Genomic DNA, 23,988 nt, shown 5'->3' with positions numbered 1-23,988 from the left:
ATACTCAAGAATTTCAATGCAGAAAAGAAAACCTTGACAGAAATATGAATAACTAACTTATACATATACTAATGATAAACCACCCACAGCTTTCAGTATGAAAAGGAGAATGCAATGAGAAATGAATGTATGATGTGTTTCCACAACCGTAAAGCCCAACTCAGCGAAGCAGGATCATTCAATAGACTAGACTTCTGCCGCGTTCTATTCCGAGAACTTCCCTGACGGATTTCGGTCGACGCCAGGTATAACCCAAAAATGCCCCCCTCGTTCGAAGATCTAGCGCCGTAGGTCCAACAACTGCATCTCGGAGAATCTTATCACGGGCTCTTTTCTTCTCCTTGTGCTTTCGTTTCTTGTTTGCGTGATCATCGATTTCCTTCTTCAAGGCATTCAGCTCGGCAATGTTCTGAAGATCAGGGGTCGAAACATCAGGATTGGGCGTTAAAGGGGCATCTATAAGCTGCTGCTTCTCTTGGGCAGTGATCATTTCTAGGGTTGCTTCATCGACGAACTTGATTTGCTCCCAACTTCTTTCATCAGGTACATAAGGTGGACGACGAAGAAGCATATCATTCCAGGAATGATCGCGGAACCATCGATGTGCTTTAATATCAGCTGCGTCATCACTATAGACGTGGCTTCCTTTCCAGTGAGTATTCCGTGGATCTGACGAGGTGGCATAGACAGGACTCTGCAAACCGTGCCATAGAGCGCAGTCGTTGATTTTGTATGCTCTGCTAGATAATCGGAACTCTTTCCTTTGCAGTAAACGTTGAATTAGGTCGATCGCGTGATACGATATGATGATATCACTGAGCCGTTCCTGCGGAAAGGATAGTGTGAATCTATGATCCTGTAATACTGTATAGTTAGACTTCATAACGTGCAACAAATTTTGAGGTCACTAACACGAATGCGCCTCTTGGTTTCTTCTCTGTCTTCGCAGTAAAAAGGGGTCATCCCGTACAAGCACTTATCAGATTAGCTCCTGCTCCAACAAGCTTTGTTATAATGTTGAGCTCATACTCACCTCGTACAAAATAATCCCAATGCTCCAGTAATCGCACCTACCATCATAAGGCTCTCCGGCTATGATTTCGGGCGCCATGTACTGGCTTGTGCCAACAATACTTCGAGCAAATCGCCTTCTCTCTTTTCGATCACGCCAATCAAGCACGGGTTCCTCAGTTTGGTTTTGACTTGCATCCAAACCGCTCTTTCGAAGTAGACTAGACTCTGAGTTCCGTTGTTCTTGACTCTTGGCTCGATCTTCAGTATCACCCTGAATGTCGATTCCTAGTTTTGAGAGCAGAGAATACCGATGGTTATGGAAATATGCTTGGTTATGTGACCAATGACCATCGAAAGCGAGACCAAAGTCGGCAAGTTTCAAATGTCCAGAAGCAGAAATCAAGAAGTTTTCCGGCTTCACATCACGATGAATCCAACCAAGACGATGAGCTTCCTCAACACAGAGAATCATTTCAGCCACATACCATATGGTATCACCCTCCGAGAGCACACCTTGACGTACAAGTAGCCCGAAGAAGTCGCCACCTACTTCGTATTCCATGACGAGATATAAATTAACAGCATCTTGAAAACTGGCAATAAGAGGGACGATCCATTTCGACCTCTCAGATGCAGTTAAAATTTCTCTTTCGGCACGTATATGACCTTCTTGACCGAGACGTACCATCTCCGCCTTGCGTATGACCTTCATTGCATATACGCGGTCCCCGTTTGGTTTCTGGGCGTTTTTTCCCTGACCATATCCGTCTGATACAAGGCTGCTTTTCGGCGTAACCCGCGAGCCATGTTCACTATCTTGACATTTGTCAACAGAGGTTTGAAGCTTGGCATTTTTCCTCCGCGGCAATTCCTGATCAACAGTCTTTTCCTTCACCAATTGGACAGTCCCAAAGCTTCCCTGACCAAGAACCCGAATCACTTCGTAGCCCGCAAAGGATACAGCTTCCCGGTCATGTGCACGATTTGACCGAGACTTGAGAACTCGAGTTTGACGCAAATATTCACTTTCTTGGGCTGCCCACGCCTTCTGCACCGCGAATCGCTCTTCATTGGTAAATGGGAGTGCACATAGGTGCGCTTGAAGCTCTCGAAACCTCTGCTTGCGACCATCCTGGGGTGAATAAATCTCATTGAAATGTGTTTCGAAGAAGACTTTAGCCACCGCGGCTGTTTCAACCGTGACTATGGAAGGTCTAACTTTTGTTTTGGCAATCGACTGGATTGATGGAGCGGATCTGCTGGACCCAGACCATAGTCTCTGAGCAGAGCTTTCGCGGTTAGAACCCGATAGCATAAGTGAAGTCGAGAGTCCATCTAACGAGCTGTGATATTCAGCCTGGCTAAAGATAGGTGAAACACCTGTAGACCACTCGGCGCTCTCTTGTGCCGAGCCATTGCACTTATGATCTGGAGAAACGGGGCAGGAGCTTTCCATATGGATAATCCCTAATCTGAATCTGGTCTTTGTACGGCGAATCACAGTTGACGGGCCGAATATGGACAGCTTTTGTGATAGACGGCGAGCCAAAATGGGACCACGACTTATATGACCGAAGACAGATTCCACGTTATAATCATTCTCGAAAGCCGCTTGTGCCGACTCAAAACTCTCTGCAACAGATCCGTCCGTGCTTGATACCGCAGTGTGTTGTTCGTGAAACTCGATCTTTGTCGGGAAGTCGTCTGACGATGGGTAAAAGCAGTCTGACCTGTCCTGAATTATAACATGTTCCGAGTCGTGCTGATATGCGGTGCTAGAGCAGAAACTGTTGATATCCAGGGGAGTACTTGATGTATCATCTAAAATGTTAATTAGCCTTCTTGCAAAACGTGTATCCCCATGTACTTCTCACCAGTATCCTCAGTGGCCACCGAGTTCCATAGCCCCAATCTAGACAATAGCTTGGCACTGCCTCTCTTGATTTTCAAGGTAAATCCTATCCTTGAAGGCCGTACCTCTTTTTGTGAGTCGGTCAATGTGGCAGACTGCGGTCTCTCCTTGCCAGCACTGGTCTGAGGTTTGGCGCTCAACTCATTGACAGATGTTGAAATTTTCGAACGGCCGTGAGGTGGTATTCGATTCCGTTTTGGCATTGTGGCGCGGAGACACTTTCATGAAAGGAGGTGTTAGACAGGGAACACAAAGCTTCCGAGACTAAACACGGTCCTTACACCTATCAATGCTGTCAATAATCTCGATAAGAGAGCGAGGGAGATGCCTCCTTTGGGATTTCTCAGAGAATGCCCGAGTGCTGATAAATACTTACACCCGACTCATCGTCGAGGAGCATTCAGGGGACAAATCAAGAATGGAGAAAGCCTGGCTAAGATGTCTGAAGGGAGAAGAGCTCCCAGGGAAGGAGCACACAACAGGAAGGCGCGTCTACGTGCTCAGAGTCACATGATTGTCTCTTTCAAGTGAGAAAGGAGTGAAGCACATATATAACCATCTTATTGCGCTATTCTATCGTAAGGCCGATGTTTCCTAACATTTGCCTGAAAGGAAATAGAAAACAGAAACTTTTGAACATATGGAAACAAGAAGAAAAGAAATGCCGAAGGGAAAAATAATGACAAACTCCGTACGCAGATTGGTATCCACATCCTATTCAAAATGCAACAGAGTTCTTCACAAATACAAAACATCTCGTATGTTCGGACACTGGAGAAGACGCTATGTCACATAAGCAGACTTCAAATGATGAGTCGAAAGACATGATAGGAAAAAGAGAACCACTAATAGAGACACACAATAGACTTCAGAAAATAGTCTATTTGATTTCGAGCAATTTGACGTCGAAGATGAGCTTCGAGTTTGCGGGGATGCCAGGGAGAGCCTTCTTGCCATAAGCAAGATGGGAGGGAATGGTGATACGGCGCTCGCCACCGGCGGTCATGCCAGCGATACCAATATCCCAGCCCTTGATAACTTCGCCCTTGCCGAGCTTGAATGTGAAGGGCTTGCCTTTCTTGTTGGCTGTTCGGAACCAGGTTAGTTAGTCCATCTGCTTTTATGCATCTTGAATTAATGAACTTACAGTCAAAGACCTTTCCGTCCTCGAGTTTTCCAATGTATCGCATAGCAACGGTGTTTCCAGACTTAGCAGCGGGTCCCTTTCCCAGTTTTTTGTCGTCAATCTTGACACCCTGGACCTCCTTGACGCCCAATGTGCCAGTCGACTTCTCAGCAGGTTTCTGGTTGGAGGAAGGAGTTGGACCCTGCTCTAAGTTTTTGGCGAACTGAACCTTCTTGTCTGCCTTAGCAGCAGGCGCCTCCTTTGCATCCTTCTTCGACTCAACTGGAACTGCATCACCGTTGTTCTTCTTCAACTTCTTCTGTTGCTTCTTGCTGTCGCCCTTTGATGCAGACTCCTTGGCAATGAGATCGTCAAGCGCGGCCTCATCCTCAGCAGCACGCTTGTTCTTCCCCTTGGTCACCAACTTTGGGGCTTTCTCTGCCTCTTCTTTCTCGGAATCAATCTCGGTAATGCGGGGATCCTCCAAGTCGTCAAGGTCGTCGCTCTCCTCGTCTCCGTTGAGAAGGAAATCCATGCCATCCAACTCATCCTCGTCAGGCGAGAGGTCATAATCATCGTCATCCTCTTCATCGTCGTCGTCGTCCTCCTCCTCATCATCATGGTGATGTCCTTCTTCGGCTGGAAGGACAAAGTTACCAGTCAAGTAGACAGTGTGTGTGCCAGTAACCTTGAAAAGAACGCGCTCATCACCGGCAATGGTGATGTCAAGGGGTTGTTGGTATTGCTACCATTGGATCAGTCAAGGCTTTACACGAATCATATATATCATATGTGCTTACCCTCTCAGTATCTAGAGTGCACACAACAGTCTCCTCGAGCTCAAGGCCCTCCTCGTCATCATCATCCTCATCCTCATCACCGGTGGCAGGGCCCTTGCCCTTAATGAGTTGTGAAAGAGCAGCTTTGAAATCGGTGTTGTCCTCATCGTCCTCGTCTTCGGCATCAAGGTCCATGAGAGCTGCTTCTGCCTGGCGTTTCTTGGCCTTCGCCTTGTCACTTGGGCCACCGTTGATTTCCTCGTCATCAGAATCTTCTTCGCTGCCGTGATCTTCCCAGTCCTCATCATCCTCGTCATCAAAATCCAGGTCGTCAGGCATGTGGACAATCTTGAGGGTGGAACGTGCTGGCTTGCTTGCAGCAGCGTCGTCTTCATATTCAGGTTCAGCGTCAGGATCAATAGCTGCCATGCTAACACGGAACTTTAACAATTGATTGTTAGTTTAATGAACAATACCACAATAATCATGACCAGCCTTTATCTCAACTTACCATAGCAACTGCACCATGAGGTAATGCAGGCACCATAATACCACCAGGTGGGACCTGGATGGTATAAAGACCAACAGGCTGAACTCCAGACATTATGAAGTATGAGATATCTACTACTTCCTCTTAAATGTATTAAAGAATGAAGGTGAGAAAAAGAGAAATCAGAGGAGGAAAGGAAAAAAGAACGTGAGGAGAAAATGAATTGGAGACAATCCAGATAGACTAAAAAAAAGTTTTTAGGCTGGTCAACAAATGTGAGCGGAGATAAAGGCGGTCACCACCATCATTGCTTGGGAAAGCTCAACTTTTTCTTCCTCAGGACCCACTCAGGTATCCATGGGAAGACCCATAAAATGATTCGAGATACAGCCAATCACAGCTTGTTGCACATGGCCATATTAGTTACCCTAACCCTGAGTTTCTTCGGTATCCATCTTGAGCTTGACAAATGTAAAGGTTTGCCTATACAAGTATATGTCATATTCATATATGCATGGATATATGTACAAATCATAGATCATTCACTGTGTAATAGTAATCACAACCAAAATCATGCAGAAAACTTGGGAGGAGGCAATCCCCTCTCCTCGACCGCAGCAGTGACACTACGTTGTACAATATTCAAGGCCTCGTCCCAGGTGGTTTCTGCTTGCGAGCTTTGGGAGTGATCAATAATTGTGGCAATTCGGTCCATTGCATCTTCATCATTCCTGATTAACCATGCCAGCCAGTCAGCGACCGAGACAGCCTTCTCAAGATCTCGTTCCTCGAGGACGACACGCTTGAGGTAGAGTGCCAATGCTTCCACGTCCGCAACGAAGGGTGCCTCTCTAGAAAAAGCGGAGTACCAAGCAGTGATTGCTTCACGTAAGTCAGGTAACGTTGACAATTTCTTAGAGGTAAACGTCGGCCGGTCCGCGCGAGGTGATAACTGGATCCGTTTCTCAGTAGCTACTGCAGTAGATGACTCAGCTGGCGTGGTTGGTCTAGAGGCTACCGTCCTACGATAAACCGGTGCGACGAGATTTGACCGCTGGCGCATACGCTGTTGTCGATGCTCTTCTAATACTTCTGCTCGAATATCCTCGGGAAGAGCAGCTAGAAAATCTTCTGATATTTCAGACACTGTCTCGGTATCTTGAGCCGGCAAAGATTGCTCGATCGTCTCTGGTTCAGTACGTGTTCGGCCGAAGTCAAAGTTTGATTGCATTAGACCTGAGCGAGCAGCAGGCTTTGAAGCATTGACCAAAGACTTAGGTGGTCGGCCGCGGCGCTTCTTAATTGGAGTCGTCGGTCTTTTGAGGAAAGGTGCTGCACGTACAGGACGCGACGGTGGAGGTGGGGATTGGGGTTGAAATTGGGGAGACGCAGGCTTTATACCACTTGATGGTTGGCCATAGTAGCCTAGAATTTCTGATTGAATGTCCTCTGGCAATGCCTTCAGAATATCCGGATCGATTTGTGATGGCAAGGGAAGATTTTCACCGGTAGAAACTCGTTGTCTTGGAGCCGGACAAGGGGAGGTCTCTCGAGGCTCTTTGGGTTTGCGCACCAGCATAGATCGAATGTCTGCCGGTAGTTCTGCTACCACTTTCGGATCCGGTTGAGTTGGCATGATGAATTGTGTCCCTAGAACGTTCAGAGGTTTCAGTGAGCTGTCAAATGTAGGCCGATTATCAAGCGTATTGACTGCGTCGATACTGGCTCCATCGCCTTTATGAGGGCTTTCGATCAAATCGGGATCGGCCATATTGATTGCTCTCTTAGCGACCGGTGAGGCTTTGAAGTTCAATTGGCGCTGGCTACTTTCAAGACCACCGCCGCTTGTCGATTTCGCGGGTTCCAGTTTTGTCATTTGAACTCCTAAACCTCGCAGGTCGCCGGGGTTGAATCCAAAGCTCCGTAGCATTGCAATTGCTTCTTTCCCAATGATATCGCTTGCATTAGCTGCGACACCGAGTAATACACTCTTATTGAATACGTCGCATTTTCCATGCCCAAGATGTTTGACAGGTTCCAATGGTGCATCAGCTGAACGTCTCATGACGCGTATCGTGAGTTGTTTTCCTTTCACCAGGTTCTCAACTAAACGACGATGAAGCTCTTCGGAGAGACTTTGTACGAATTCTTCAGCCTGATTCTGATTGACAAATCGAATGCCCCAGTTTATCTCGGCAGATACAGACTTCCGCATGGTCTGCACTCCTACCTCGGTCTTGTCAATGCCTCGTGCATAGTCCCAAAGTTTGGCGCCAGTTTTGGGGCCGAGGTGAGAGACCAGCTTCTCGCGAGATAGGTCACGCATATCCTTGACAAACTTGACTCCGATTTCTTCTAATTTGCCGCCCAAGCTGTAAGCCACACCTGGAAGGTCTTGCACAGTCAAATTTCCTATGAAATCCAAGACTTCATCAGGCTTGAGCTGAAATTGTCCGGCAGGTTTGGCTTTGCGCAATGCAACCTTTGCCTGTAAGATGTTACCCCCGATCCCCACAGAAACTGCACATCCAGTCTTATATTTGATTGCGCCTCTTAAGGACTTCGCAATTTCATCTGCTTTAGCTTGTTCCCGGTATATCGAGCCTTCGGAGATGCCACGACCGTCAGATCCACCAGCTTGCAGGCATTGCGTAGTGATATCGACGAGTGCTTCGTCGATACTGACGCTCTGTACGATCCCGTCCACGGCGAGTATACACTCGTAGAATTGACGGCTAGCTTCTTCATAGGCAGGGAAATCATAAGGCAGAACCTCGAGGTCGGGACATTGGTCTAGCGCTCCTTTCATCCACATTCCATTCTTGATTCCGAATGCACGAGCTGGATAGTTACAACTAGCAATTTCAGAGCCACTGCCAGTGCCATGAGCGATTGCAACAGGTTTGTCGACTAATTCCGGGTGGTGCTTTTTAATTGACACGGCGGCAAAGAAGCTATCAAAGTCAACATGAAGAATATATCTTCGTGTTCCTGGTACACGCCGTTTGATATTCTTATTCGAATCACTTTTTTCCTGCGTAATTGCCTGAAGTTTCGCTTTGAGCTCAGCCTTCCATGTCGACAAATGGTGAAGTCGTGATTCTCGATAATATTGGTGCAAGAAGTCAGGGTTGACCACACTCGACTTTTTCATACGTGGATCAGACAAGAGCAACGCATTGTACTCTTCCGAACTCATACCAGGTTTCACAGGAATAGTCTCTCGCGCAAGTTGAACCTTGGTCAAATTCTGGACACCATCCTCTGTAGTTTCTTGATTACTCTTTTCATGTTCCTCAAAAGCAATACTTGAATCATTCCTGGTGGCCATAGAATCTCTTCCCGCAGGTGATTCCTTGGTTGTTTCCGGAGATACTAGGGATGGAAAGTCCCCATAGTCGGTGTCTGCATTGGAGTTGGGGATACTCGACATAATATCAGTTTTCTCCTTTGACGGCGACCCCTTAGAGGTCTCCTTTTGCAGATCTTGGGTTGCATCTCTGAACTGCGAATTATACCAACTGTTTCCTGTCTGATCTTTGTAAGTTCGCTCGAGATCGTTGGTCTGAGTCTGCAAGGTGCCGGTTTCAAACCTCAGTACCTTTTGCGAAGCGCCTTCGTCGACCACACGGTAGTTATCCCATGGAAGTAGCCGACCCGCCTTAACACTATCTACGACCCAAGCCGGTTTCACAATACGGTATTTGCGAAACTCCTCGCGTTTCTTTGGCGTCAAGGAACTCGCGATAATGTGGGTGGCGCTCGTCTTGCCGTCGAGATACTGTAGGAAACCCCCGCCATGGCTGACAATCAGTTGATGTAAATCGTTTAGAGAAGGTTGTGTATAGCCATTTACATGAGCTACGACACCACGAAAGATTGGGGGATTATTTGCGGAGTTTGCGCGAATGTGCGCATCGCGATTCTGTAGCTTCAACTTCTTGCGCCGAAAGTAATCATCAAAGCCTCCGAACACTGATGCTTCATATTCGTCTCCATTATCGTCATCAAACGTATCTATCCGTAGTAGCAACTAATCGTTAGCTTGCTACGAACGTCCAGAAATAAAAACTCAAATCACATTCGGCGAGTACACTTACGACTCTGGATTCTTTTGCGAACTAGCTCAGAATTGGCCTGAAGCCTAGAACCCATATTTGCGCAAATACATACTTGTCCTCGGCCGATAAATAAGAGGAGATGATCGGTCGTATTCAAAGATGCAGATGGGATGAGGATGATAGGTTTTATTCTCACTTATCGGCAAGTATGACGTGTGGCGATATGACGCGCAACACGAGGTCACGTGCAAGTTTAATTGATAAGCTGCCGCCTATTGATGCCTTGATGCCTGACGCTAGCATAACCCTATAGCCTACCTAATTTATAGGGCTCACGGGCCTTTTCAAGCCACTAATCAAATAGCCTAACTTAGAGCCTAAATTTAGGCATACCCCTCCCCAAAATGGCCTTTAAGGCCAACCAGGTGACCGTCCGTACCCTAATAAAATATACATGGGAAAATGCTGCTTTTCATTAGAACAGCGATACGTCCTACATACCCTTTACTTTTAGCAAAGTCGAACCGATCCTATTATCTCTCTTCTCCTCGGGAAAGAATCGAGAAGCATCTATACGAATCATTCAATCACCAGACAGTCTTGAAAAACTGCACCATCTTAGTCACATCATTCTGGCCCAAGCCCTTCGTCTCGTTCAACGTCTTCGAATAGCGTCTAGCCAACTCAGTACGCCACACAAATGATTTTCTCGATCCTTCGCCAGAACCATACTTGGTCGTCCAAAACTCAATCAATTTGATAGGTGGGTTGATAGCTGGGTCAGGATTTGATGCACGCAATTTCTCAAGCCACTTGCTTGTTTCCAACTCTGTAAATTGTAGACCTGCCTGGTGTAGGAAATGAATAAGATCGTGCGTCCAATGAAAGCTGTTATGATTGACAATGTTGAGAATGCCAGAATTGTAGGTCGAGAAAGAATGATCTATTATAGTTTGCGCAACGGTGTCGGCAGGCAGCCAGCGGTGTATTTCGTTGAGGCGTGGCAGCGCCCCGATAGTAGTTGCTGATTGTATCATTAGCGGAATTGCTTCGGTCGTATTCCAAATACCATGCTGTGTGTCGCCGATGACCTGACCGATTCGAAGCACACGTGCTCGGAGGCCCGTCTGCTCAGCTGCCTTCTGACAGATGTGTTCTGCGACAAGCTTTGACTGTGCATAACCCATTTCTTGAGCATAGCTCAAGCTATTGGGTAGAGCTTCTGGAATCTCGTTTTCGGCTGTGTTAACAATGGCACTAATAGAAGAGCAGAAATTGAACGAGGCTGGCGTAGGTCGTTGTGACTTCAGACAGAGATCAATGAGGTTCTTAACGCCGGCAATATTGTCTTTCTCAAAACTGGCCAGTTGCCAATTGAAGTTGACAGACCAGGCGCAATGAATCAAGTCTGTTATCTGAGACGTAATCAAATTGTATGTATGCTCATCGAATCCCAATCTTGGATCAGATAGGTTCACTGGGAGAGCCACCAATTTGCTACGTGCCGTGTCTGAAAGACTGTCATAGAGACGTCTCTCGCGCAACGATTTGGCCAGGCGTTCATAAGCCTCCATGGTAGATCCAGCTCTGATCAAGCAGTAGATAATGCGAACATCTGATTGGAGTGCCAGGTTTGCAGCTGTATGGGAACCAAGTGATCCAGATGTACCAGTTATGACAATGTAACGTCCCTCGAGACCATTGGGTAACGGTATGTGCGGTTGGAAAACAGAGTATTTCTCAATCAAGGTCCGCATAGCATCCTCAACAGAACCATGCTTGTCCGAGAAGCCGGATCTCAATGATATCAGGTGCTGGGCTAGCAATTTGATGGTAGGGTGGTCGAAGGCTACGTTCAGACCAAGTTCTTTCCCACCGGTATCAATGCAGCGACTGATAATTGAGCGTAGTTGCGTAGCCTGCAGTGAATCCATGCCAATGTTGAAGAAATCAGCATCCTCACTCAAAAGCTGCTGTGACTTTGCTGGTAAAATATCTCGGAGTTGCTCTTCCAGAAACCGCCTCAACTCTGGCTCTGGTAATGTCTCGAGCTCCACCGTGGACTGTTTGTCATCGTATGCATTCTCAATCAGGTCGGCAAATTGTCGATAAGCTGCTTGCCTTATAACCGTGCCTTTGTCCGTCCGTGGATATTGAGTATTTGGAGGAAGAAGCACAACCATATTGCGTGACAGCTGTCCAAAGGCTGGCATCTCACTCTGTGCTTGTCCAATCCTAGACCAAATTTGTTCGATAACTTGATCTCTTGAGAGGGCTGCACCAGCTTCTGTAAGTATAACAATCATACCGATTCTAGCCTTTTGTGCGCCGAAAACAAGAACTTCCGCAACTAACGGATCCTGTCTCACTGATCCTTCAAGGGCTAGTGGGATCACTTTTTCACCATTCATCAGAACGATGGTATCATCAAGACGAGCAAAATACTTATACGCCTCCATTTCGGGGTGTTTCATGAACAGATCTTTGGTCGCATAAGAACCGTCAGGCCTATTGGATAGCACTTTGGAAGGCCAACCGTCCAAAACAACAGCCTCATACAGGCCAGGACTCCTTTCCTCAAACCGTAGGAATGGTTTGACTGCCTCTCCCGGACGGAGATAATTCCACAACTTATCCTCTCGTGGTCGATCCGAAGTCATCAACTGACCCGTTTCCGTTGAACCATGCTGACTGACGAGATGTACACCGTTGGTAACTAGTCGATCACCAAGAGAGTCTGGGCATGGAGAGCCGCTGAACAAAACGACTTTGCACTTTCGGAGACTCTGAATACCTTCATCTACCTCGGACAGCAGTTTCAGAGTGTAAGGGACGCTGTAAAAGATCTCAAAGTCATTCGCCTGCATTGTTCTGAGCAAATATTGTCGAGCAAGTGGTAAAGATGAGCTGTACAAGTGAATGCTTTTGCAAGAATAGACTGATCGATGCAAACAGCTTATCCCATAGTTATGATACAAAGGAAGCGTAATGAAACCTCTCATATTCATATTCTGGGCATAGTTCCCAAGAGCAGCTTTATGAGTCTGGAAAATCGGCTTGGGTAACCCTGTTGATCCGCTTGAATGAATAATCCAGGAGACGTATGCCGTTTCTTGGGCTGGATCCAAGTTAGATGTCAAATTCGTATCAATGTTGACGTCCTCGATTGGAAAGTTGTACCAATCATCCGTAGCAATGTAGTTGATTTGTAGACCCGGTAGTCGTTTCGTCAACTCCTTGGCCGTATCCTGGAATTCCTGAGCAATGACAATATGTTCTGACTCTGTCCTTTCAAGGAGCGATGCATAGGCATCTAGAGAGATTCGTGTCGACAGAAAAAGAACTGAATGGCCCAGCTTTGATAGCGCCCAGAACGTGACGAGGTAGTTGAGGTTAGAGGGTCCTAATAGTGATACCACGATGGGCTTTTCTGAGGATGAGGTTCGAGGAGGAAGTCTCAAGGCAAGTTTCTGTGCTACCCTGAAGGCGAAGATATCAAGTTGCCTCATGCTATAGCCGACATATTCAATACCAGTATGGGGGTAGAATACCAAGGGGGTATCCCCAAGCAGTTTTGCGCGATGTCGAATGAGGCCATCTATGGTTTGCGATTTGGGGGATTCAATTGCCACTGTTTCGATATGCTGGGTGGTACTGGACTGTTTCCATTGAAACATGTCCGAAGGTGTAGTTTGTACGATAGCTGTCATGATGTGTGAAATGGTCATGGATAGTCAATTTCCGTTCATGTATGTAAGAAAATTGGCAGGTGAGTACCCAGGATGACATCCATTATATAGATGCATCACCCGGTCTTCCACAGCTCGGAAAAGCATCATGATAGATGGAAAAGTATACCTAGCATAAGTGTATGTATTTCCACACCTAGTTGGTCTCCAGTCTAAAGAGGATTAAAGTGCGCTTTGCGGTGATAGTTAAGTTTGTGCAAATCCGAGCGGAAACCCTAACGAAACGGAGGCGGATATTTTTCCTGGTAGTTTCCCCCAAGGCCCGTTATTGATATGTCCCCTATCATTATGCATCCTTCTTTAATTATCTATGAATATAAGGCGTGTTTGGTACAAGAGACTGGATTATCGGTTGAGAATCATCATCGCTATCCATATCCTATCGATAGGTATGTCCTGGGTCCTGACGCTCATCAGTGCGTTACGATTTCATATTCAGCTTTGAAATTGATAAAAATGTATTTGGAGGAAATTACAGGAATAGTATATCAGTAACTATTCGTTGATCTTGGGTATCTTACTAACTGGAAAATGTAAATACGGTTGTGCAGAACTCACGTTTCGTATCTCGGCATAGCGTAAGTCGTTGGGAAATCATATATTGAGAGTTCAGAAGTTGAATTCCGAAGAGTCATTATTGAGACTAGAGTAGGCCTGTGAAAATTGTTAAGAGTACAGCCAAGGACGCGCAAAAGAGAACAAGGGCAGTGACATACCCATGAGTCCAACTGTGTCCACCAAACAGATCCATCTAGACTGTTCAAAAGTCCAAAGTCATCGCCTCCAAGGAGGTCGGGGCCTTCCATGCCCGGAATAGCTGAGTTGCCTAAATAGGGATATCCGTCCAAGTCTGGGTTCGTATTTACAGTCGGCTGTTCAAAATTTGTGTCGGTCTGATATGGCTTGTCTAGCTGTAGACCTTGTTGGATTGTGTTGACTTCGGTCATTTGTGGTTGTGACGGATTTATATTGTTTATTGTTGCTATTGAAAGCTGCCTGTGTACTTCGAGCCTTAGTTCCTCCAAAATGATACCGTATCTGCGACTCGGACAATTTTTACGGGTAGCCTTTGCTAAGTGAATTTGACATCTTTCTGCAAGACTGAACAAATCCTGCACGTCGTCCGTCATGCTGGAAGTACTTGGTGTTATCGGATCGGAGGTCGATGACTGGTGTTGCTGGATGGTATATATGTAAGCCACGAGAATAGCACAGAAGCAGATATAATGTGTAAACCACCACGACTCCAACATAGACCCCTGATCAGCCAAGGCATCTACACGCTGCAGCACATCTCTGACTGCATTGATGCAGTTCTGCACATGGGTTGTAACCAAGTCAAGAGGGACTAATGGGCGTCGCGTCAAGTCGGTGAAATCATTGAGAATAAATAGCCGAGTCGCATGTATCATGGCGTGGTCATATGCAAACTGCAGAACGTGACTTTGTCGGCAAAGAGGTGGAATCAGACTGGAGGCTCGGACGCTTCCGAACAAAGGATGTACACTTTGCTTCCATTCTTGTAATTCCGCGACCAGTTCAATGGCCGCTTCGTAAGGTGCCACTGTAGATACTGCCTTTGTTGGATATACTCTCCGAGATATCTCTCCCATGAGAAGTCCAAGCCTAAGTTATAATCGTCAGCAATAAGCGAAGGTAAAGGCATACGAAGCAAGTCTTCTAACCTAAAATGTAAAATTGAAGCAATCATCATGCCATCCATGGCATCTTGTATCCGCGGTGGCTTTTCCAAAAACATATCTTCATCGTTCACCTCGTCCGGAAAATCCTGGTCGATGTCTTCGTCATCCAATAGTCGTGGTCGCCCAAACATGACGCTCAGGTACTTGTCCAATGTGTAGGCACTCCAAAAGATACGTTTGCGCAGCTCCTGCTCAACATATGCAGGCCCTCCGCGAGTTGTCTTGGACAGCCGTCTCCTATGCAATCCGAGGGCCGTGACCAGTTGCATGGTGGTCCCAAACATGTACCAACACTGATTTGCCCTTGAAGACGATAACAGGAACAGACAAATTCCCAAACGCACCTGGATGGTTTCCAAAGCTGGAGGCCCGGTTTCAATTGACATCATATGTCGCGCTGCAGCATACCATCGCTCGCTAAAGATCTCGCATTTAGTGTCGATTACGGTGATTTGACATAGATACAGGAGTCTATACGCACCTCTCACTTTCCGGATGTATCTCATCGTTCCCAATCCTCCGCTCCTCACCAAGCATCCCCACTGCAAAAATCATGTAGATCACGCCCACTTTTGCCGCTGAGTGACTAGGCGGAGGATTCGAGGGCAGAATGTTCTTCTCGTATATCGTGTCCAATAAAGCCATTACATTTCCCCGATGAAGGAAACGGTATGTCACAATCGAAAAGTCAAAATACGTATCCAGCAATCTAATAGCGCGATCCTTCGGTGGCAATTCTAGACTAGACCAGTCCGCTTTATCGGAAAAGGGTCGATCACCAAATAACAGAACAGGGGTATTCTTCGAGCGCTCATTCTCAGGAAGTCGTGGTGTTGTGGATATATTATCTTGTTTCAATCGCCTCCAGCTCCTTGAAAGAAAAGAGATACCGGAAGATGGCCCCAGATAATTGCCTTCCAGGTCTGTGGCCTCTGGTTCAGGAGAGCTGCTCCTTGGCGACAAGACAGCGAGTGAATGTGAACTTCGACGGAAATGGGATCCCGTCGGACTTGACGTTGCGAGCGATGATTTGGGAGACACCGGACCTGTATGGATCGACGACCGCACTGAAGGTGTCGAGCGTCGTACAGCATCCTGGCGATGTGTAGACCCCGGAGCGGGCAGTGGAGACGGCGGAGTTCCTCTGGTGTATGTTGCGTTATATTGGCATGTTCTTGACAGCTTGGTGCAACGATGACACGGTAGCGTGCCGGAGCATCTTGTCTTCTTCCTAGAATCAATGTCAGAATTTTAAATTGCTATTAAAAGGCTCGCGACAGAGAAATTCGTGCGGGGTTGGTACACACAGTTTGCAGGAGTCACAAGCTCGGGTTATTTTCCGGCGTTCAGCAGTCAAGGTCTCAGAAGCCTTGCGTTTCTGGCCGGCGAGTTTATTATTGTCTTGCATCGCATCCGAAGACGTGAGACGAACCGTCTTAGTGTGTATGAACTGTGCTTTGAGGGGATGGTGAGGCTTGGACGAACGTGGATACAGTATGTGACTCAGTTATTTTTGAGTTCGCTGTTAACTTTTGGGAAGCTTTTCTGGGGAGGCGTGAAGCGGGGAACTCCCCGCGGTCTCAAAGAGGAAGTAGTTACTAGTACCGTACCCGAAGATCCTGGATTCAGTCGATGGCTTCCATTCTTTGATATTGAAACAAATCTATGTGTCCCCAGACTACCCTGCAGAAAAGAATCGCTACTTCCTTTTTGTCTTTTTCGTCTCAACACCCGAAAGATATAATCTCGGACAGAACTCCGAGCGTATAACTTTAGTTGACGAACAGATACCTAGTTAATAGGTTACCTAGGTAGGCAAAAGACCGGTAGTAGGTAGCGCTGGAAGCACATAAGTTTGTAGAAGAACAGCCAAAAGATGGCGAAGCTTGCGTTGTTATAAGGAGGCCGTACTCCCACTATTCTATTCACCACAATAGTACATTCTGCTTGCAATATGACATGGCCCAAGGAAAAGAAAGAGAAGAAGACAGGAAGCAATATGGAACAAATCGGATATATCGCTGAAGATGATGCCATGCTGTTGATGAATATATATCTATATATAAGAGAAACCCAGAAAAATCCAAAAACATATGAGACCAAACAATCATCCCCCTTTGAGAGCTGGGCCTGGTTCCCAACATTGACCTCCCCGATCAGTGCGAGCGCTTTGTGCAGCATGTAAATCAATCTTAGATCCACGCTCAGCACTATCGCTTTCTCTCCTGACGGCGCGGATTCGTCGGCAAGTCCGGTCCCTGACTCGTCTGCCTGATAATTCGGATACACTTCAAACCGACGACGGTAAAGATCGACTCACCACAATCGAAATGTGTATCGGTCATGTATAGAGGAAAGACCCATACCAGCCACTAGGGCTAGCACATGTATCGCCGCGTCATGAAAACCGGATTTTGTGACTAATCAGTCATGTCTATAGCATTCTTAGTCTGGTGGCTTGAAGCACACGCGCAACGTATCCTTATTCACGAGGAATCTTACTTTGATCAACATCCGAAGCTTCCTCACTCCCTTCGGCATCTTCAAACTCGCTGAGGATTGAAAATATGGTCTCCCTTATTGTGGTATAACCACTCCTGTCGTCGGGGTCGGGATTTCGGACTGTATTCTGAACCACCTGAACTAATTGTTCCACATGACTTCTGCTACCCAAGCGCATAGAAGCCAGGATGTCCTCCAGAAATGTACGATAGTAACGCAGGGCCTCTTCTGTATTTTCCAGCTGCTGCTTGGTACTTATAACGTGTTCTTTGCGGCGTTTGTCGGCATTGATGTCGTATACACATTCCCGCTGATGATTATGGCATTCGGTGCAAGGGTTGCCGGTGCTGCACTGCAAGAGTAATTACTCATACGGTTAGCTACAGGTCACACGCACTATTGTTGTTGTCTGGATCCAGATTTTCGAGAAAAGAACAAGGGTTGGATAGCGCGTACCTTTGTTCGCCTCTTTTTGCACTCTAGGCAAGCCATTGATGCGCGCTTCGTCTTTCCTTCGTCAGCATTTGGCGATTGTGGTGTTGGTGGCTTTTGTACATCGACATGGCGGGGGGCAATCAGGCGGTATCCCCTCATTCGATCCGGATGGTTATCCATGGCTGTCTTTGACTGGAACTGGAGTCTGAAAGTTTGGCGGGTATTGTAGTTTTGGCCGGCGACGTGTTGTTTATCGCCGTCACGGACACCAACCTTCACGAAGGCGAATGGGGAATATTCAAGGCAGGTCAGGCTTGATTCTATAGAAATAGAGCAGATACCCGATTCGACGGTAGGTGATTTCCACGTATCCCACCTCAGGGAAGTCGGACGAGATCTGAAGAGCAGGGTACAGCACATAGGCCTCCGACTGAGGGCCTTTTAACGTTTGCCTGGTCCATACAGTATAGGACAACCTCAAGAGAAAAGTGTATGGTAGATACACTGCTTGCATGTATTTTGTCACAACATAAAAAGAAACATCAGGACGGTTAAAATCTAGAGCCAGTGATGGCTGCAGCGTGCTGTGGGGAACAGGAGCGCAAACAAAGGATGTCACGGTTCGTGTGTAGCTCGACCAGACTGACTGGCTGGAAGTGGCTTCAGCGAGTCTTCCCTGTTGGGACGAAGATGAGGCCGGATCCGAGTCCCGACAAACCAGATGCGACGAAATCCTTTGAAGCAAGAACCAGGAGTTAGCGAAGTCCGATTCATTGAAAGGCCCCCAGAAAGGGTCCTGCTAAAAACTCTTGGCGCGACCTGACTTACCTGGAAAGGAAAACTAGTCAGACTCATCGAGATTATGGGCGAGTGTTAAGACCTTTAACGAGCCGGATGTATTATCCGTCAAGGCACAAACTGTGATAGGCTCCCTAACCGGCCCATATTTCGTTCCTTCGAAGCCAACCTCAGCTGCAGTGAACAATGATGATGGATGGTGATGAATTTTCCTTGCGCACATCTCATATCTGTAGGCCCTTAGTCACAAAACGCTTTACGGTCAAGAGGGATGAACGGCGTTGATCCCTTGGTAAAGGCGGCGAGTGCCGTTCGGGTGACGGAGTCGTGGATCTCTCTGAACCCTATCAGATGTCGAGTATTATTTGCTGACAGGGTGCCTCCAAAGATATCCGGTAACCTCCAAATTCCCCGTGCCCCAATACATCGTAGTGGACTTAAAAAGGAGTTGCTGTCTTGGAGCAGGTTTGGAGCCACACAGACGGTCCAAAAAAGACAAGCTTTATTTTCTTAACAACGGGTCAGATTGATATCATCCATATGCCGCCACTTGCTAGCTTTTCCCGCCTTGGTCTGACCTGGTACAGCGGACTAAATCTGGAAAAAGTGACAAAATTGATTTTTGGTATTTTCTGTAATTTTCACAACACCCACGCATGCATTTTGATTGGTTTTATCACTCACCGCTTTTTTCACCGCCTAGACTATGTGACTTTGTACTACATATAGGTATGTGATTGGTCACTTTCATCATATAATATCGCTTCATTTTCTGCTAGGTTGTAGGCGATGAGGATATTGATTAATCAGGGATACCACATCCTTCTGCACCTAGGGGCAGTGAGGGCTTTGTCTCGAACTTTGATACTAAGCTCAGCCCATAACAGTGGAAATGTGGAACAGAAAGAAAGAAAAGAGTAGAGATTTGATTTATAGTAAAGTAATGAATTTCCCAACCCCCTTCAAGCAACCGTAAATCAAAATCTATATTGTATACCGGAGCTGGTATATAGATATTGTGACTGGTTTCTGGAAGCTATACTTGAAGCGAGCAAAAATACACCGGAAAGTAAGAGGGCTCTTGGCACCAAGCAGAGGTTCGAGAATTCTATGAACAGTTAATCGTCCTATTGAGCTCTGTTGTTGGATAGAGTGTTAAAAATAGCAGTATCGCGTGGAAGAAGCTAGTTGGACCACCAAAAATCTTTCCAAAAGGCATCTTAACGATGACAGCGGCAGTGGCGATAGATATTAGTAATAGCAGAAGCTGCAAAGCAGTGGCAGCAGTGGCAGCAGTAGCAGTAGTGGTAGAATCCTTTAAGATGGAAAGATTTTCTATGGAAGAGAAAATTTTTGAGAGAAAGAGTAAAAGGAGTCCCTTTATACATTGGCCTTTAGTCCACAGACCTTGCTCAGTCTAGCTGATTGGCGACGATAATTCTCTCTTAAGTGTCTGATAAGTGCCCTTCTTACGCTTAACCTCGATAAATTTCTTAAGTATTACTGTACTGTAGCTTCTCCTAGCTCGCCGCTTGGAGACGACTAAGGATATATGCAGAAGATTTAGTCTTGTCGTTAGAGTTCTTTAAGATGAAAGGACATTTTGTGGAAGAAATGAGGAAGAAAGAGAGATATAAGATATTGATTTATTATAGTAATAAGCTAGGCAAACCATATAAACAACATATACACGGTGCAATCTAAAAAGCTCTAACCATACCATCCCATCGCCAGAGTAATGATGTTGACGTCGCTAGAGGAGGGACAAAATAATAATCGAGCCAAATTATAGACCTTACTGTCAAAAAGTCAATAACATTTCTATGCTTTTCTTAGCATTTGAGAGTTAAATGGGCAGAGAAATGAAGCAATCCAATGAGGCGATAATTTTGTAACTTAGCGGGCTTAAGGTTCACAGGTAGCACTAAATTATATATCGCACACAAGATTATTTTACTCCGTGTATTCATTCTTCTTCTAAACCCTCTGGGTATCCCAAAATGAACAGGCCGTGGAGGACACCCAAATGCCCCGAAAAGGTGGCTTCGACCATGCAACAGAATATATAAAAATGCAGGCCTGTCCATGGTGTGGTCAAGCGAACCCAAATCCACCACAATCATCTAATACTACTACTATATTTAATGCCTATGCTTCTGAAAGCAGGGAACATCGACAAAGATCTATACTTGCCGCAAAAAAGTCCTTGTCAGAGCAGGGTAATAGGATCAATGCCCAAATTAAAAGGAAAGGACTCGACAAATACTACAACACAATATTACAGACTTGCTATCGAACTTTAGCAGCCAAAGGATCTGGATGCGCCCTATTTTAATGGCAAATGGGAATGTATTAGTATGTTAATGACAATTATACAGTATATTACTTTGCTAACTAAAACTACTTCTAAGTTTCATTCCGCGTCTCTCTCTTCGAAAATGAAGTGTTCATGATTAACAAAACTGATCAACTTATCAATGATCTTGCATGCAGTTCGATAGAGCTAAAGGAATGAAAACGACTATTAACTCCCCGACTAGCATCGTCAGTAACTAAAGAGAAGGCATCATTCTTATCAGATACCATACTTGAAGACGGGATCGAAGGTATGATTCGAGATTTGGAGGTAGATGGGTTAAAGAAACGAGGTAGCAATGAATGCTATTATAAGTTGTTCATTTGTTTTAGAAAATATCCTCAATTACATGCCAACGATACAAGTACAGACGACATCACCGATGAAGTTTTGGATAATATTACCGACGACAATCAGGATCTCAATACATAGCTAGATGATAATCTTTTTGAACCGCCAGTTGGACAACCGCCAGCAAATATGATGAAATGAAGACGTGCTCCAACAATTTCCTTATTGCCAGCATCTACTCCCAAAAGATCCAAATGCAACAAGAAACTAGTGATATTCCTATCGTCAAGAAAGAGAAAGCATCTCCTATCATCAAGAGAGAAAAGCTCTCGCCCAATCGCTAACAAATACTAGAAAGTATGCATACTGAACGAGACAACGAGATAATCAGCATCTCTAGTGACCCTAGTGATGTTGATGATGAGAATATAGAAATTACGGCCATGTTTGAGCAATTGAAGAAAATGATGAAGCAAAAGATAGAGAAATCAAAACCATCACCGGCAGAGAGCCATGTGAAAATTGAGGCTGGACCAGTGGAAGAATCAAATCCAGCAGAGGAATCACCACCGAGGGAATCACCACCGAAGGAATCAAATCCAGCAGATAACGGACCAGCGTCTAACACCTGTAGACGGCATGGTAAATATTTCCCTAAAAAGCATTTTCTATGATTTATGAACTTTTTGTATATGTTGAGGTCATTCATTTAAACAATATTACTTTGTCTTTTGTTTCATGATATCATATTGGTCTAGAATGATTTAGATGAATCTTCTTAAAAGATCACCTCATTTAATTGCTTCATTTTGACATATAAAATTACCTTGAAAACCAAGGCTGGCTCACTAAATCTGAAGCAACCTCTTCTAGATCCTGTTGTAGGTGTAGGTCCTCCTGAGTTGGCTTCTTACATTCAGAAAGCTTGGGTTCGACTTGAGCAGTTATATGTAGATCAATCTGATCCTGGAGATATAAGTATGTATTAAAATGGATATGTTCCCTATTATTGCTGAAGTCCTCAAGTTTTATCTTTTGAAACCCCTGCGATTGTAGTTTTTGTTGACACCAGCTTAATGTATCTGGAGGTAAATACTGATCAAGATCTAGAATATATTAGCTCAAATGAGATGATAAAGCATATAATAAATGAATGGAAGGGTAGATGATATCTAATCACTGTTTATTGACCGCAGCTGACCATCAACAATCAACATTCCCATAAGCTGACAATTACTTACCAAAATTATGCTGCAGCTGACACTGTTTTACTATCCTTATTAGACTGTATATAGCGAGGCTGAATTCCTGTATCCTGAAGCACTTCAAGAAATTGTCGTAAAATACTAATCTGGGTGCGATTGCTGATCCCAACATAGAACGTGGTAATATATTGAGAGAAGGCATCAATTCCAGCATAAATTTGAAAGCCCCAAAAAGATAACTTATCATGGTCATCTATAGACCATATGTAATTTGGGCCTGGGACTATATATTCCCCTCGACACCGGTAAACATCATTTTTTCGACGCTGAATACCATCTGGATCAAGTTTATGAATAATATTAAATAGTCGGTCGCTGTTAAACGATTAACAATAGCCCATATACTATAAATAGAAACTTACCGTGCTATATTACAGCCCTGAGCTCGAAAATATCGGTAGAGATAACCTCGTCCATAACCCTCAATACGCCCACTATCAAGTTCCTTTTGAACTGCCTCCCTGACACTATTGTCTGTATTCCGAATATCCTCTGGGTTGATTACTCGACGTTGAAGGCCAAGCCGGCATCGAAGTGCGGTCAGACTGGAAGGAGATATAACTATCCTTTTCTAGTGAACGTATAATATCCTTATCATGTAAACCATATTTAAAATATAATTCCTTGACCTTTCTCTCTAGCTCTTCAGAATCAGCATGCGTGGGTTTCTAAAGAATACCCCATTGTTTGAGACGCCGTCGAATTGTGTTAGGATGAACAGTAGATATTTCTTGTTGGTATTGGTCAATATCACTTAATGGTTGTCCTGCTGGCATGGTGTAAGCTGATGTAAAATTATTTAAAGGAATTGCTTGGATTTTCTGGTGGATAAAAATTAATGATCAGTTAGTGAGTTAACTATCTAGTGGTTAACTAACTAACATAATCGGTAAGCGAAGCGACAATGTAAGCGAGCCGACAGTTTCTCTCCGAACGCGTACGCAATATTGAATTCAAATCTCAATTTCTAAACCAAAATTATAATTATACACAAAAAATTAATTACTAGTAAGATTAGGGCATTGAGGTCTTCTATGCCCGAGAATATTACACTCACTACACCGAAATTGGCGACGTACTGGTGGATGAGAGACTGGGAGCTCAGGCTCGGCCGGAGCAGTGGTAACAGCTTGAGATGCCTCAACCTGACCTTGTAAAAGTGCCTGAGCTTCCTCTCTGGTAATTCCTTGATCATGGGATATTTGTTTTTTAGATTTTTGACGTTTTTGCTTCTCCTTCTCATATGCAGCCCGTAGATCATGGAGTTCCTTCTGGGTAATTGTAAGCTCATTAATACTCATCTCATAAGCCTTTGATGCCCGTGTAAACACTTCACCAATAGCTTCAGATGAACTTCTTGTATGCCGGCTTATTCTCTTTTTCATTGTAGTCATTTGGCGCTTAAATTAACGTGGGTTTTGAGAGATTTGCAAGCAGGATGATTGTGTATCACTTGATCGACTTGGAGGGGGTGTTGGAGTCTTCAATCGAACAGTAAGCTGTTGAT

General features: G+C 45.3%; 7 protein-coding genes across 9 annotated transcripts, besides 2 other annotated features; all 7 read right to left on the bottom strand.

The window, feature by feature from the left end:
• Positions 1 to 110: 110 nt before the first annotated feature.
• TSTA_068560 (protein kinase, putative) lies at positions 111 to 3,129 on the bottom strand (the record flags this gene model as incomplete). Its single annotated transcript, XM_002340779.1, has 4 exons — positions 111 to 856; positions 913 to 975; positions 1,034 to 2,835; positions 2,889 to 3,129. The coding sequence occupies 4 exons, from the start codon at positions 3,127 to 3,129 to the stop codon at positions 179 to 181; spliced, it is 2,784 nt and encodes a 927-aa protein (XP_002340820.1). The 3' UTR covers positions 111 to 178.
• Positions 3,130 to 3,806: 677 nt separating this feature from the next.
• On the bottom strand, positions 3,807 to 5,435 carry TSTA_068550 (FKBP-type peptidyl-prolyl isomerase, putative; the record flags this gene model as incomplete). The annotated part of the gene is made up of 4 exons (XM_002340778.1): positions 3,807 to 4,012; positions 4,074 to 4,797; positions 4,853 to 5,272; positions 5,343 to 5,435. The coding sequence occupies 4 exons, from the start codon at positions 5,433 to 5,435 to the stop codon at positions 3,807 to 3,809; spliced, it is 1,443 nt and encodes a 480-aa protein (XP_002340819.1).
• Positions 4,618 to 4,676: a microsatellite.
• Positions 5,436 to 5,892: 457 nt separating the features above from the next.
• On the bottom strand, positions 5,893 to 9,476 carry TSTA_068540 (DNA damage repair protein Mus42, putative; the record flags this gene model as incomplete). Its single annotated transcript, XM_002340777.1, has 2 exons — positions 5,893 to 9,338; positions 9,422 to 9,476. 2 exons carry the CDS (start codon positions 9,474 to 9,476, stop codon positions 5,893 to 5,895), a joined length of 3,501 nt encoding a protein of 1,166 aa, XP_002340818.1.
• A 418-nt stretch (positions 9,477 to 9,894) lies between these two features.
• On the bottom strand, positions 9,895 to 13,333 carry TSTA_068530 (NRPS-like enzyme, putative). Its single transcript, XM_002340776.1, has 2 exons — positions 11,691 to 13,333; positions 9,895 to 11,669 (listed from the first exon to the last, which is right to left on the bottom strand). The coding sequence occupies exons 1-2, from the start codon at positions 13,108 to 13,110 to the stop codon at positions 9,970 to 9,972; spliced, it is 3,120 nt and encodes a 1,039-aa protein (XP_002340817.1). The 5' UTR covers positions 13,111 to 13,333; the 3' UTR covers positions 9,895 to 9,969.
• An 84-nt stretch (positions 13,334 to 13,417) lies between these two features.
• Positions 13,418 to 16,242, bottom strand: TSTA_068520 (C6 transcription factor, putative; the record flags this gene model as incomplete). The annotated part of the gene is made up of 5 exons (XM_002340775.1): positions 13,418 to 13,785; positions 13,848 to 14,757; positions 14,817 to 15,251; positions 15,316 to 16,065; positions 16,142 to 16,242. The coding sequence occupies 5 exons, from the start codon at positions 16,240 to 16,242 to the stop codon at positions 13,741 to 13,743; spliced, it is 2,241 nt and encodes a 746-aa protein (XP_002340816.1). The 3' UTR covers positions 13,418 to 13,740.
• Positions 16,243 to 16,703: 461 nt separating this feature from the next.
• On the bottom strand, positions 16,704 to 18,311 carry TSTA_068510 (C6 transcription factor SndA, putative). 3 transcript variants are annotated; one of them, XM_002340772.1, is made up of 4 exons: positions 17,793 to 18,311; positions 17,337 to 17,688; positions 17,155 to 17,268; positions 16,704 to 17,101 (listed from the first exon to the last, which is right to left on the bottom strand). In XM_002340772.1, the coding sequence occupies exons 1-3, from the start codon at positions 18,189 to 18,191 to the stop codon at positions 17,255 to 17,257; spliced, it is 765 nt and encodes a 254-aa protein (XP_002340813.1). In that variant the 5' UTR covers positions 18,192 to 18,311; the 3' UTR covers positions 16,704 to 17,101; positions 17,155 to 17,254. The 3 variants fall into 3 exon arrangements, with proteins under 3 accessions (XP_002340813.1, XP_002340814.1, XP_002340815.1); XM_002340773.1 differs by having other exon boundaries at positions 16,704 to 17,268; XM_002340774.1 differs by having other exon boundaries at positions 16,704 to 17,688.
• A 4,838-nt stretch (positions 18,312 to 23,149) lies between these two features.
• TSTA_068500 (uncharacterized protein) lies at positions 23,150 to 23,875 on the bottom strand (the record flags this gene model as incomplete). Its single annotated transcript, XM_002340771.1, has 3 exons — positions 23,150 to 23,265; positions 23,364 to 23,448; positions 23,561 to 23,875. 3 exons carry the CDS (start codon positions 23,873 to 23,875, stop codon positions 23,150 to 23,152), a joined length of 516 nt encoding a protein of 171 aa, XP_002340812.1.
• Positions 23,717 to 23,988: part of a mobile genetic element that runs on past the window's edge.

The sequence above is a fragment of the Talaromyces stipitatus genome, genomic scaffold (genome assembly GCF_000003125.1).
Source record: "Talaromyces stipitatus ATCC 10500 scf_1105507295523 genomic scaffold, whole genome shotgun sequence".
In the NCBI taxonomy this organism is placed as follows: domain Eukaryota; kingdom Fungi; phylum Ascomycota; class Eurotiomycetes; order Eurotiales; family Trichocomaceae; genus Talaromyces; species Talaromyces stipitatus.
Note: the sequence above shows the minus strand (reverse complement) of the source record. Positions and strands in the feature narration are given on the sequence as shown.

What these genes read in the sequence shown, in the direction of transcription:
- TSTA_068530 (XM_002340776.1), bottom strand. Translation starts at nt 13,110, where the DNA reads ATGACCATTTCACACATCATGACAGCTATCGTACAAACTACACCTTCG.
- TSTA_068510 (XM_002340774.1), bottom strand. Translation starts at nt 18,191, where the DNA reads ATGTGCTGTACCCTGCTCTTCAGATCTCGTCCGACTTCCCTGAGGTGG. An exon ending in GCAAAAAGAGGCGAACAAAG is followed by an intron (nt 17,689 to 17,792) that starts GTACGCGCTATC and finishes TTACTCTTGCAG; the next exon opens with TGCAGCACCGGCAACCCTTG.